A 16,006-nucleotide genomic window follows, 5' to 3' on the forward strand; every position below is an offset into this window, starting at 1 on the left:
GTTGTGTAAAAAATTATGATAAACACAAAAAATTTATTGTGAAAATATTCAGGCGATACATAGTAGTTTTCAGAAAGAATTTAAGAAGGTAAAACAATCAATTTGTGAAATAGGTGAATAGGTTTTACTTTAACATTGGCTTGTTTAACCATTTCTTTTGACTTTCATTTTCATCAGCTGGCTGTAAATGTGTCATAGCAAATACTGTTTTTTTTTTACTGCTTAGTAAGTTCATGGTATTACTTAAATTTTTGTATTATTTCACAACCAAGCCTACTTACTGTACAAAGCTAAAATCAGAGCTAATAAAAATACATGATGCCAATTTAGTATTTTAAACTGAATGGAATTATTAACATGAATTCTTAAATGTATAAAATGTGAAGTATGTGAGCTTGGCATGTTTATTTCAGTAACCATTTGTGGGTGATAAAATGCTTAGACCTTTGCATTTCAAATTTGTGAGCATGTGGCTGGCATAAGCATTCTAAATACCTGTGACAGTGGCTAGCTATTGACTCCACTTGTATATAGCTATCTGAACTTGTTATCTAAGCTAAAGCTTTTTGATTTTATGTTTCAGGAATGCAAACTTGCTTCTCAAACTACTTTTTAGATATAAAGCAATGGATACAATTGTTGAAAAGCTGTTAAATTATAAGGAATTAACATCACAGTCAGTTGAAGATATTGCATATGGTTTAAAAATATTGTTTATAAATTTAAAATATGAAAATCCTCAAGAAGAAACGATTGCAGATTCAACTGATCGATGTATTGGTTGTGATATTGGAAAATTGCGTAAAGAATCATCGATTGTGTTTAGTTTAGATGATGGTTCAATTGTTCCAGCAAATAAAACATCATTATGTAATAATTCACCTGTTTTTGAAGCCATGTTGACAGGTAATTTTAAAGAATCAGAACAGAATGAAGTTAAAATTTGCGATGTATCAGAGAAGTGTTTACAACATTTTGTTAAATTAATTGATACGTATTGTGAATGTATTTTACCTGATGATGTTAATGTTTTATTAGAATTAGTTTCGATTTCTGATAGATATTTAGTTAGTAAATTAAAAGATGATATATTATTATACACCATGAATTATGTATTAAATTATAAAAATTGTCATATTATCTTTAAGTGGGCCAAAGAATGTAAATTACCATTCGGTGAAAAGATATCTAATGATGTTATTAAATATATTTTTACTTCGAAAATTACTCGTAAACAGCTAAGGAAAGCAGTTATTTCAATGATGGATTGTGAATATAAAGATATGTTTATTAAAGAAATGATCAATTTGATTGAATCTGCAATTTGTCGTGAAATGAAAATTAAGTCATGGAAATCAGTATAAGCATATAAATATTAATCTTCAGTTTTAACATTTGTTATGAAAAGTTATGTAAGGTCTTATGCATATTTATTAAAAATTATAAAAATATAATATATTTATTAAAATTTTATTTTTACCTATTTAGATTTTTAAAATATTTTTTTTACTATTGTTGTTTTTAAAAGAAAATTATGAAAAAAGGTTTATAATTACCGATTCCTTTTCTTGAAAAATTTTACTAATTTTCTTGAAAAATTTTCAAAAATCTTTAAAAAGTAATTAACTTCATTTTTATATCTTTAAAGTTGTGTTCAAAAGTTGCTATGATTATTGACCATCTGACCATTACTGTTCCAGATGTAGAAACATCTGAGTATGGAGTTTACATTCTCATCAGGGTTAGTACTGATCAGTCTCTCTCTCTTCTCATATCCATTATCATACTTCTTCTGTAGATTAAGATTAACATTTTTATTTTTAAAGATTTTCCTTTTTAGAAAGAGAAGTGTTTTAATGAATAAAATTATGCTACGGGATGAATTTCTGGCTTCCATCTGACTTTTTATAATTTTCTAGATTACAAAGGTTTATTTAATTTTTCAAATAATATTTATTTTATTTTTGTTTCGTATTGAAGACTGAGTAGTTTGAATTTTTTGACAATCTTGAAATTTGTTACTAGTTCATATTAAACGATTAAAAACATAAAAACCAGTATTAAAAAAAATGGTTTAGAAGTGTGGAATTTTATTTTTTTATGTTGAGTAGAAAATCCTTCTTTTTTTTAGTTTTGAAAAGTTGGGTAGCATAAATATTGTTTATATATTTTCCGAAATTCACCTAATTCTTTTATTACTTTTTTTTTACTTTCATCTAATTACTGATCTAATGAGGGTGAAATATATTATAAAAACCTTTACATCTATAGTTTTAGTTATTTTCAGCTTACTGCAGCCTGAAAATAACAATTACATCTATAGTTTTAGTTATTTTCAGCTTACTGCAGCCTGAAAATAACAATTACTAATGTAATTTCATAATTTTCAATGTGTAGTATACTCATAATTTGCTTTTTGGATTGTGTGTGATTTTTTTTATTACAGTTTTTAAGGTGGCAAAACCAAAATTATAGAATATCCAAATAATATATGCATATTGCTTTTTAACATAGTCGTTACTACCAAAAGTATTATTAACGATGGCAGTCATTAATTTACTTTTGCCATTGTTAAGTAAGACTGATCTTGTTCAATACCAGAAAAAAAAGAAAAAATCATTCTCTAAAATTTACTTGTTTATGTTGCTATTATTAATTCTACAAAATACTTCTCAAAATAATGATTAGTTTATGAGATTTTTTTTTTCATTATGTATGTCATTTAAAGAAATGTTAAAATATATATAAGTTTACTACTAGTTATTGTAAAATTTTTGAAATTTGTTGTATTTTATATTTATGGTTAATGAATGGAAATAATTTCAGATTTAATAAAGTATTACTTTAATGTTTCACTTAAATTTTTGTTAAAGTTTACAGTGACTATTTGTTGTACATCTTTTGAGTATTAACATTTCTGTGTTAATGTAATGAGACGATTGAATGGAATTATTTTAATCAGAAAAGGGAAATTATCTTAAATTTACAGGACAGGTCAAGAAAGCAATTATGACTTGATAGAGATATGATAATCAGTGTTGTTCATGGTGCTGACTTGTAAATGCAAAGATGACACATTACAGTTAAGTATTTTACTTGCAGTCAAGCTGTCATTTTTCCATTTTTTACACATGTTGAAAGTTGTGATGGATTTTTTTTAAAGATTGTTTAATTACAAAATTTGCAGTTTTAATAAAATGTGGCAGATGCTTTTATGGGACCTAATTGTTTTATTAGTTTATTTAACCTGCATTTATTATTTTTTTAACTTATTTTACAAAATGATTGTAAATTTCTTAAATTCGTTTAACTATTACTTTGTAGTTTTCTTTTCTTTAATAAATCTGAAAGAAATGCATCTTATGCATTTATCTTATTTAAAACATTTTGTTTTTAATAATTTGCTCATTTAAATTTTTTCCAAGTTTCGGAAGAATATTCACATGTAAAATTTATTGTTAACGATTTCTAATGGTTAGCTTTGATAATTTTTGTTTGCAACTTAATTTCTTATAGGTAATTATGTAAATAAAATTCAATCTAAATATAACTAACTGTATAAGGTAATACTGTATTGTATAATCATGTATACAGTAGTGCTCCTCCATTATTACAACTATTAAAATACAATGATATTTTCTAATATTGCAAGAAAAATTTTGATAAATTTTAATTAAATGTTTGTTATTTTAAAAGTTTTACCTTTGTACAAAAGCTGAAACTGTTGCGTAAATTTCTTACTGCTGATTAACAAGCTATTATTTTTTATATTACAGTGTTGATATTGATAATCACATAAAGTCGTGATTAACTATGTTAACTGCTTATTTCACACACAGCATGTAATTATTCAATGTTAATATTCTGCTAATTCTATTTTATGTATGTTAGGCACCATTTCTTCCTTTGTTTTGTGTCTTAAGAATTTATGTTATGATTTTATGAGATTATCCAGCACATTTCACACGTGTTAATTCTATATTGTGCACACTTACTGTTTCATGTATATTTTATTTGTTTTCAAGATTTGGAATACAAATATGCTGTATCAAATGATGTATTTAATGACATAGCTTTAAAAATGATGCATAATGAATTGAAAATTTTTCATACAGGATTGTAAATTCTTTTATGAAAAATAATTTAAGATAATATTTATAATTATAATGTTCTAATTGTAAAAGATTGATATATGATATGTAACTAGTTTCCTCCTAGTTTCTATTATAGCATTAATCAGATATATTTTTAAGTTGTGTTTAAGTTTACAAGTTTTTAGGATATCTCAAGTTTGTAACAGTACTAATATAATGAATGGTGTGTGTGAGTGAATAAATTAACTACCCAATATAATGAAACAGAACTCAAAGTAGATGAAAAAACAAATATTTATAATTTCTGTCAGTTACTAGGCCATCTCCCTTAATTTTATAAGTATGAATGGTGTGTGTGAGTGAATAAATTAACTACCCAATATAATGAAACAGAACTCAAAGTAGATGAAAAAACAAATATTTATAATTTCTGTCAGTTACTAGGCCATCTCCCTTAATTTTATAAGTATAATTCAGGTACAGGTCTTTTTTTTAAATTATTGGTAAGTTCTTGAACCATGTACCGTCAATGATTGGAATTTACTTTCAGCAATTATATGTTAAATCCATATAGTCTAGTCAATGGGGGAAAAAGGTTTATTTTTTAAGAAAATTAGTAGCTTAGGGAAGTACTTGGGGTTGTAAGTTAGGGTTAAGTATAACTTGTTTATATGCAACTGGACAAAAGTTTCACTAGCCATTCAAAGGTGGTTAAAATTGGTTTTTAAATTTTGTAGGCCAAGGTAAACTTCTTAGGCAAAAACGTTCTGAATAAAAATTATTGGCATTTGCAGTACTTATAATTTAAGCCCTTAAATGTTAAATTTTGTTAGTTACTGCAAAAAAGACGAAAAACCGTTAAAAAATAATTTTAAATATAATTTGTTTATTAAAAGTTTAATATCTGTGTCCTGAAACTGTTCTAGGATTTTTGAATTTATAGAAATTTCAACAAGTTCTACATTGGGCAAACAGGATGCAGTTTCAAAGAATTGGTGAACATGTAAAAGCATACTTCAATAACAAATTGCCAGTTTTCTCATATAAACAAATATACCAATTAACCATAATTTAGACACTGCAAATATAAACATAAAAGGATCATATCTGAATTAATTTTAAACATTATAATATGCACAAGTAATGTCATACATACGAAACAGCTAATCACTGTTCAAATGTAACAAAATTGTTCATCATATCCACATTTCAGTTGAAGTCCTGTAGGCATATAATGAGGCAAACATTCACATATTTTGCCTTTCTGATAACATTGAACTGCCCCATACTTGAATATTATCTACAAGTCCATGTGCTTCAGTTTTTGAAAACAATGTCATGTTAAACCATATTTATCTTACTGAGAAATTTTTCAAATGCTATACAAAAAATGAAATATGTGTACATATGCATATGCTTTTAGTTACATACATGATTTAAGTCGACATAAATATCAGTTATTAACCTAAATTTCAGTACTACAATGAAATTCAAATAACACTTTGTAGTTGTGATTGTTAAAAATATGTAGTTGTTTTGGATGGTAACTTTCAAATAAATGAGTACAGTTCCTCAAGTTGCTACAGTTTAAGAAATGTTAATTGTGAGAATAAATTGATTCAGACTCTTTAATTTTAGTCTATTTTTGAGGAAAATTAGCAGAATTTAAGGAAGTTACGTGGGGTTGTAGATTAGGGTAAGTATAGTTTGAGGGCGGCATTTGAAGGTGATGGAAATCGGTTTTCAGTTTTGTAGGCCAAGGTAAACTCCTTGGTGAAAAAAGTTCTCAATAAAGGTTGTGAGCATTTGCAGTACCTATAATTTAAGTGCTTAAACGTTGAATTTTGTTAGTTACTACAAAAAAGCCGAAAAACCATTAAACTGGCCATCTTTTGCAAGGCCCAATATTTATTGCAAAAATGGCCTTTTTACTTCTTTTATTGTTTTAAAAGTTAGCTTTTGGAATTCCAAATTCAATGAGTGGTTACACAAGAAAATTGGTTTATTCGTTGCAGCGATATTGTAATTTGTTTATAAAAAGACTTCAGACAACTGTAATTATTTTGGCTTATAAGAACTTTTTCATGTCCTTTTCAAGTGCAGTCTATTCTTCAAGACGTGTACTTTCATATGGTAAAAAGATTTAGACCAAAAATTAATGTAGAACTTGTTTAAACTTCTTTGAAAAATGAGCGTGCTCATGCAGTAGTTGTGGAGGGGGAAGCAGAGAGAGAGAGCAATTTTTTTCACACTGCCAATTTGAAGTTACAAATTTGGCTTTGCTTTATTTGTGCACAACTGCCGCAAACTGCTTCCTCCTCCATGACTGCTGCGTGAGAACACTATTTTTCAAAGAAGTTTAAACAAGTTTTACATTAATTTTTGGTCTAAAACATTTCACCATTTGAAAGTACAATTCTTGAAGAATAGATTCCTCTTGAAATGGACATGAAAAAGTTCTTAGAAGCCAAAATAATAACAGTTACCTGAAGAGTCTATTTGTAAACAAATTACAATATTTCAGCAATGAATAAACCAATTTTCTTGTGTAACCACTCATTGAATTCGGAATTACAAGAGTTAACTTTTAAAACAATAAAAATAGTAAAAACATTATTTTTGCAATAAATGTTGGGTTTGCAAAAAACGACGATGCCAACCACCAAAGAACACCGGTATCCACGATCTAGTATTCAAATCCATGTAAAAATATCTGGCTTTACTAGGACTTGTACGCTGTAACTCTCGACTTCCAAATCAGCTGATTTGGGAAGACGCGTTAACCACTAGACCAACCTGGTGGGTTTATTGTATCTGAACTAATGTACTAAACTTGTCCAACTATTGGCATTTTATTAGTTCGTATCCTTTAATTTTGAATATGTTTTTATTGGGATACTTCAGGCTTTTTGTGATAAGTGTACATTCTCATCTAGGACTGTATATATATTTTTTTAATATTAGAGTTCTTTTTTTAAAAATTGCTTTTCTTTTTTTATTTTATAAAATAAAATACATGATGTAGTAATAGTAAACTGAATGAAAAAAGTATTTTCTAGCTCCAGCAAGATGATTGCTCAATTTTTATCTAACTATTTCAGATTTAGTCGTCAAAATTAATCAAAATATGATACAGCTATATGGTACAACTGCATGGTTTAAAATTATGATTTAGTTTAAAAAAATAAAACAATTTTTTTAAATAAATTAATTGTGATTTATGTAAAAATATATTATGTAAAAAATTTGTGCATATTGTGTATTTTATGTGTATATGTATAATTGTAATAGAAAGTAATATGAAAATTTATTGAAATTTAATTAATTAATTTTACCCATATTTCCTATTCTAATCATTATTATGTATTTCTTTGGTTATCATTCTGTTATTCATAAATAAGCTTTCAAAATATCAATAGTATTGAAATTTAACTATTTGGTTCCTGAAAAAAGCTGAATTTTAAAATTATGTTTTGGCAAACCAAATTTATATAATTTTTTAATAACTTTAATTCTAAGTTTTTTTAAGTACCATGATTGTAATAGATAACTAACATGAGTCATTACAAAAATGGCATAGCTGTTTTCAAGAATAAAGAGCATTACATACCATGTTTATTGGAGATGGTAATGAAGTGGTTTTCTGTTGCTATATGCAATTTCACTTTCAGTTTCAATTAGTCCAACCAAAATGCAAATTGTATTCAGCCTTTCATCTTAAACCTTTTCTCTGACTTGCTGCGTAGTAAACATTACTATGAGAATAAAAACTCTTACTGATATCTCAATGTATGGGAGAGAAAATGTTATTTTTCTGTAAAACAATGTCAGTATAGCAGGGGAAGGTTTTAAATATATATTTGTGGTTATATTAATCACTCTGGTGCTACAGTGAGTCATGAAGATTTGCTTCAAATTTTCTCTTCATCTTGACAGTTCTCTCTTCTAGTAACCTTTACCTTGCCCTACCTATATCTCCACTCAATATATGCTTCTGAAGTCTATGAATCCATTCTTAAAACATGGCCTAATCAAACCAGTTAATTTTCCTGAATGTGATAAATTCTCCATTATACCATATTCTTCAAATTCATTTTCAATGGTAGGGCAACCATATTGTTCAGATTTGTTTTATATGGTAGGGGCGTATATACCCCTTACTATTTTAAGTGGACAACTGCTTTATTTCACATTTCCACACGGTACAGCTGTTCTTATCATTGTTCTACAGTACATTTTCATTTTAATATTACCTGATATTTTATTTTCCTGAGTAATTTCAACGCAAAAATATAAGATGTTATGTATGTGTACGTTAGGTGCCATAATTGATGGCTGTAGGCAGTGTGGCACGAGATGTATCAACAGCCCCAAAAAAAAATTGAGAACATGAAGTGGTTTCCTTAGTTTTTATGTATTTATAAAACCCCATTTATCCAGCTGCCACACCATCCAAAATCCCGTTTACATCTGAACACCTTAGTTATTGAAATCATGATATTTTAAAAACATACTTCTTTAACTTCAGAATTTTTCATTTCTTTTGTAATATTTAAATTTCAGTTGATATAATATTCTGAACTGCACACAATAAATTCTGTATATTAAAATCAGAAAATTTAATTTTTATTTTTGACCTTTAGAATTAAAAGCTAAAGATCATAGACCTATCATGTAATTGTGAGTAAATGGTGTTATTATTTATAAATTCATTGAAAATAATTTCAAATAAGTTACTATATCTTACACTTTATATTGTAATCTTGGTAGATAATCACTTTTCCAGATTATCTGGATTTTCATTTTCCTAGCAGACCACATTTAATGTGGTTGAAGAAAGTTATACTGCAAGTATGATAAATATACTGGGTGGGTGGGTGGGAAGTCCCTTTACACTAGTTATGAAATTATTAGGATAGATGCAGCTTACTTTCTACGTATCTAAAATGTGTGTATGAGTTCCACCATGTTCAAAACACAGCTGTATGCACCTCCATGTCTAGTTGTTCATTTGCAACAGCATATCAGAAGTGACCATTTCAAATGCTGATCAAACATCTTGAAGCTGTTCGTTGGTGACGTATCTGTGTTTTCAGATCTATTCTTTTACAAAACCCCAGAGTGCATTGTCAGGTATGGTGAGGTTAGGGCTTTTTACTGGCCAAGAAAATGGAGCTGGTAAATCTCTTGACCAATCCAGTGATTTGGAAAAATTTCATTGAGGCATCTACAGACATTCAAAGCAAAATGCGTTGAAGCACTGTCTTGCTGAAATGTAATGTCAGCGATTCTTTTTGCTGTTAATTCTGGAAGCATTTGTTTATTAACTGCACCATCAAAAAAAAAAAATAAGCAAGATATTCAACTGTCATCCCAGCCCAAATCGTAACATATGCAGATTGTGTTCGTTCGATTTCCTCAAAAAAGTGAGAATTGCCTAATGCCCAGAAAAAAGCATTTTAGTTACAAGAACTTCAATAAATCGCACTCAGAGAACATGACATTCTTTTTATCGTTTGCTCTCGCAAAGCTTTCAAGCAATAACTAACATGCATAAACAAGTCAGTCAAGGTCATTGTCACGCAACTGTGGCTGGACAAAAACATTTAATTTTCAAGACCTTCTGCATATGGTCTCATGTTGTCAGTCTTGGAATGTCTAACTTTGCAGAATGTTTGCATGTTGATTTCATTGGTGATCAGTGAACACTTCACAGGAGCCCACTTCTCAGCTTGAATGAGATGGTTTGCACACATTTGCTATGATGGTGACAATTTCCCAAAATGCAGAAACAAGTCATTTAAGATGTTCTCCAATGTTTTACCAGTGTGTGGATGTTTGCAGATACACACACACACACTAACATGGCAGATATGAGTGAATGCACTCGTATCTGCCATCGTTCAATACTTGACTACAATTAAGGTCATCCCACCACAAATGAACATACCAAACGATCCCACCTTTTCCAGCAGCAGTGAGCAATATCAGCTATGACAGTTGGCAGCAGTAGAGCCCAATTAAACTGAATTTACTAATGTAAAGAGACTTCCTGCCCACCCCACACAACTTAAAACTGAACCAAGCCAGTTCAAACTGCAATTTGAAGTCACCTTTAACATTGCTACTGCCACTGTCACTACTAGTACCACTATTGGTTGTGTGTATTACTACTATTGTCAGTTGTAAAATGTTCTTGCTTTAGTATAGTTTTGCTCTTTGCAGTTATGTTTTTCTAAAATATTTTGATTGAGGAAAAGGTTGCTGTAGTGGAGGAAGCTTATATAAATTTTGGATCCTTTCAAGAAACATGTCAATTATTTGAAGAAAAATTTGTGAATGCCAGTATCCCAGCAAAGAGTAGCATACACTATGTTTGGTTAAAAAATGGAGTACAACTGTAATGGTTTTAAATGCAAAATGAAATAGGAGACCGACCTTCTGTTAGCACTCCAGAGGCTATAGCCAGTATTCAAAAAATTTCTACCAACCCAGAAAAATCTATAAATAAGTTAGCACAACAAAGTGCTATTATTAAATATTGTGACTGGTTTCCCAGAGTTACATATGTAAATTATAAATATCATATAATGTAAATCACATGAACATGTGATTCATTATTAAGTGATTGTAAATAGAATCATTAGTAAATGAATATAGCTGGAGAAAGTTAAAAGAATTATAATTACATACACAAAAACATATCAAATGTTTTATTTAATGGTGACATCATTTTATTTAATGGTGACATCATTAAATAAATCATCATTAAATTTATTTTTACATCATTAAATTGAAAACATTAAACAATACATGTAATAATATTATGTAGCCAGTATTCAAAAAATTTCTACCAACCCAGAAAAATCTATAAATAAGTTAGCACAACAAAGTGCTATTATTAAATATTGTGACTGGTTTCCCAGAGTTACATATGTAAATTATAAATATCATATAATGTAAAAAACATGAACATGTGATTCATTATTAAGTGATTGTAAATAGAATCATTAGTAAATGAATATAGCTGGAGAAAGTTAAAAGAATTATAATTACATACACAAAAACATATCAAATGTTTTATTTAATGGTGACATCATTTTATTTAATGGTGACATCATTAAATTTATTTTTACATCATTAAATTGAAAACATTAAACAATACATGTAATAATATTATGACAGTGAAAATTGAAACATACATTACAATATGTAAACATTTTTTAATATTGAAATAAAAAATTAATCTGGTAACTAATAATAATAATAGATATTATTATCATTATGCTTGTTTATTATTATTACAGTTACATTATGCTACCAATTATATCATATTCAGATATTTCATTATTCTAATATACATTTTATAATCAAAATCTCTGTTACTAAAACTGTAGTGATTGACAAATAGCAAACCCGTACCATGATACTAGAAGAAAACAACTGAAACTACCATAAGATATATAAATAACATATATCAATAAATAAAAAGACAAATAAAAAATTTATAGTAGGAAAATATATAAATAAACACATTATTAAAGAAAGAAATTAAAAAGCCAAACAGTGTATTGGAATAATAGGACATAAATTACAGAATTATACCCAAATCCAAATACAGTTAAGTAAATTGGGAATGAACTGAATGGTTTGACTTAGGAAGAGTAAGGCTAGGGTGCTGCTTATCCCCTATCCTTGTTTAATATGAGTATAGGAAGAAATGATTAAATACTCAAAAAAGGGATGAAAGGATGAGCACTGCAGAAAGGAAAATAAACTGTATAAAACATGCAGGTAACAACAAGGTGTTTTCAGAAGCAGCACAGAATATTCAACAATGATTTTAAATTTGTAAGGCGTAACAGAATATGGAATGTTAAGAAACCAAAATTAATTTGGATATTAGACAATAAACTGATTAATTTCTTCATAAAAGAATGAAAAATTGATCAAGTAATTAATTCAGGTATTTTCAGGCATGATGTTGAAAAACTGCAAAGTGAGAACTGCAAACTGCAAACTAGAATAGTAATGGCTAAAAATCTACTTAATAGGAAAAAAAATTATTATTTAGTGAGACAGAGTTAGATTTGAGGAAGTATCTTGTGAAGTTTTACAAATGGAATGACCTTATTTATGTTTGTGAAGCATGGACACAAAGAAAAAGGGAAAAAGAAATCAAACTGCATTGTGAGGTGTAATACAAAAATAACAGTAGAGGCATATTTAATTAACATCTTTTCTAAATTGAAAAGCTTGATTACATACTGATTAAAACAAGAGATAAATATTAAAAACACAACTGCCAAAAAAGAACATTGCTCTTTAATATAGGATAATTAAAGAGCATGTGGTGACAATTTTGTACATAGCATAATCTTTTTTCAAATTGTTTACACTTAAACATATACTTATACAGCCTATGACACTCCCACTCTTTAATATAGGATAATTACTATTCAGAGCCCACTGACTACATTTAAAAGTTTTCATCAAAGGACAGAAGTTTCTTACTGATGCAAGACCAGGTGAGAACTTAATCATTAGACAACCTGTTTGTCAAAAATTAGATGATTTTTAAACACACACACACACACGTGTATGCATACATATTTATATAGCCTGTGACACTACCAGTAAAGTAAGGATTCCAATGCAGGGTCATACATCTAAATTGGTTCAGCTGTTAAGCTGCTATGGTGAAACACATACATACACCCTAAATGCATTACACTCCTTTTTGGGCAGTCGTGTAATAATTAAAATACTGTATTAAAAGTTTTATATTAACATAACTAGTTTTCTTGAAAGTGAATATTTTCCATCTGATCATTAAATTAGCTGATAAAACTGATTAGAATGTAGTAAAATTGTGGTTTTATTTAACTAATCCATAATACAAGTTTGTGTATCTCTTTAAAAGAAAAAAATACTGGCTACAATCTTGCAACCTTGTTCAAGTATGCATTTCTAGAACACATTTTTTAGTATACATTTTTGCCAATTTTTTAAGTAGCTGATGATGGTACGGAATAGTTCAAAACAGCCTTTATGGATGGATTACCATACTTAATTTTTTTTTTTAATATCCGATACTGGATAATTGGGAAGCCGGATTTTTGGGATAGTTCTTTAAAGAACAAAAACAAATGAGATTTTACACTGATAAGTGCTTAATTTATTCGGTCTGTAATGCCGTTTATTCGAGCCAATATCTGATGTATAGTTCTAATTAACAATGAATACACAGGCCAACGGTGAACAACAAAATTTGTGGTTCTGAGAATTATGCAGCTAGGTAATGGTGTATGATAGAGGCAGTAAACATTCCAACAGATAAACTGCAGTAATAATGCTTCAGTCCATTACTCATAACAAATAACAAACATAATTATCATAACAAAGGAGTTTGTAGTTGCACATGATATCACCTGCATGTGATTAATGTTTAACTAATCTTTCTAAATTATGGTTTCTACAATTTTCAGTGAGTCATAGCTGCTGAAAGCACTAGCTCCTTTGCAATTTATGGTTAGCTGTCACTTGTCTTTCATATTGTGTACGCTGAATGTTCATATTTCCATGCTTCTCTTTAGTTTTCTTTAGTTTTTTACGTCACGAGTGTGAATAATTTAATTTTGCCAACAAAGGGTGTACTGTACCACACATTTTTATTACTGTCTGATTGTTTTGTTATCTGCAGTCATAGATTTTGATTTTTTTTTATTTCCAGTCATTTCAAACATTTTGTTGACATTTTTATGTGTAGGTCTATAACACATTATGCATATCTGTATCAATGTCTTTAAACTGTCAATTTTTGTTGATAATCTACCTGTTAACAGTTAATTAAAATTGTGAGTTAAAATTCTGCCTAATGATATGACATTGAGTGAACGAATAACGCTAGCTTCTTGACAAAATAAAAACATATTCACCTAACTTAAGCCAGCAAAAACTATTAGAACTAACTGATGTACCAAAAAGTACAATAGCTTGGCATCATGTTCCAAGAAGATAAAATATGCCAAGAATGAGCTTTAAAAGATCATGGAACATATCAGAAAAGAAAACATGATGAAAAGGACCCACTTGTTGAGGAAGCTCTGAATAAATGGTTCGCCACTGTAACTTCGCAAGGTGTTAATATCAGTGGTCCAATGCTTAAAGACAAGGCAGAAGATTTTGCTAAAAAGTTTAATCATAACGAATTTAAAGCAACGGATGGTTTGTTATCTTTTTGGAAAACAAGATATCAGATAAAATACAAGAAGGTTCATGGTGAAGAACTGAGTGACGATACAAAAAATGCTGCTTCATGGAAATCTATCAAACTCCCTGAAATTCTCCAGAATTTTTCTGCCGACATTTACAATGCAGACAAAACAGGACTGTATTATCTTGCTACACCAGATGGGTCTTTGTGCTACAAACATGAAGTCTTGTCTGGATCCAAAAAAATCTATGGACCGTACTACAGTGCTTTGTTGTTTTAATATATTAAGAAGTGACAAACAAAAACTTGTAACTGAGAAGGCTGCCAAGTCTCATTGTTTTAAGCGGCTTAGAATGGACAGTTTGCTGGTACATTACGTTTCCAATAAAACTGCTTGGATGACAAGTGCAATCTTTTCAGAGTGGGATGACGAGTTGCAGAAAAAATTAAGAAAAATCATACCACTGATTGACAATTGTGCTGCTCATCCTCGACCAAATTGTTTAAAAAACATTACTACTGAATTTTTACCACCCAATACAATGAGCCTCATCCAATCATTGGATATGGGAATTATGAAAAATATGAAATCTCTTTAGTTGGTGAACCACATTCTTCTAGAAACAGAAGAAAACTTAGTGAATTCGGGCTCTACAGCTAGAGAAGTAAGTGCAAGAGTCAACTTGTTGCAGGCAAATCAGTTTGTAGCCAACAGCTGGGATCAACATTACTACATGCAGACTCAACTTAAACAGTACAGTACGTATTTTTAACAGTAGGAGACATGAACAGGTCGCAGTGAATTCTTGGAATGGTAACTACTTATCACAACAAAAACCAATGAATTATCGGAACCCGATAAGTTATTGGCACAGATATTCTTACATAAATTCTACAACATTGAGTAGTCCAAAATTTGCACACTCTTATACTTAAAACATATAAATATAATAAAATATAACAATCATGATAAAATATCAAGTACTAATGTTTTAAATCAAATCCACTTTATATCCTTAGCATTTGCCTGTAAGAGAAAAATATAATTTTACATATGGCACTCCTAAAACAGCATAACCATCTTCAGAGCTATTAAGCATTTAAAATCAGCCCTTAACAAGGGAAAATAAGGAATGAAGTTATCCACTTAGATGTTTGTCTTCCTCACCAAACCAAACCTAATGCACATCAAAAGTTTTCATCTACTATTAGATGAAACATTTCTTATAGAGTAGAAGCAATCTAATATCGTACAATGTTTTACAATAGAAAAAGATGTAACATTAATTTGTTGCTTAACATTATTTGGTCTCAATCTTTCTTAACACTGTATAGAAAGCAATGGTCAGAATTCCTTTCTCTACGATAAATGATGTTTACTATTAAGCCAGTACCTATAATAGACAGAAGTAATATATATTAATATATATATATACTATAACTGTCACAGTGAAAAGAGCAATAGAGGATAAAACTATTTCATATTTCTTCTTTACTAATAAGATCTGTCATTGAATCTTAACATTATTAAGAGTATTCATATTACTTTTGGGAGCAACGTGTATGGAGATACCTATGACCATTCAGTTATGGAATCTAAGAAAAACACATTCTTAACCATAACTTTGTGTTTAAGAATTGCACAGGTCTTAAGTGTTGAAACAATTTTATAGATTCAAGATATAAATGCTTTGCA

At 29.0% G+C, this 16,006-nt stretch overlaps 1 protein-coding gene across 2 annotated transcripts in view; it reads left to right on the top strand.

Annotated features, from left to right (window-relative positions):
- Positions 1–3,401, top strand: part of Rnb (BTB/POZ domain-containing protein Rnb) — a 50,803-nt gene extending 47,402 nt beyond the window's left edge. Inside the window, exons 9-10 of one of the 2 annotated variants that reach the window (XM_075363985.1) lie at positions 584–906; positions 2,990–3,395. In XM_075363985.1, the coding sequence (XP_075220100.1) occupies positions 584–906; positions 2,990–3,018 (352 nt within the window). In that variant the 3' untranslated portion in view covers positions 3,019–3,395. Of the gene's footprint in view, positions 1–583 lie in introns of both variants that reach the window. The other variant, XM_075363984.1, reaches the window with a different exon arrangement.
- The last annotated feature ends 12,605 nt before the right edge of the window (positions 3,402–16,006 follow it).

This window comes from Lycorma delicatula, chromosome 4 (assembly GCF_047948215.1).
Source record: "Lycorma delicatula isolate Av1 chromosome 4, ASM4794821v1, whole genome shotgun sequence".
Taxonomy (NCBI): Eukaryota; Metazoa; Arthropoda; class Insecta; order Hemiptera; family Fulgoridae; genus Lycorma; species Lycorma delicatula.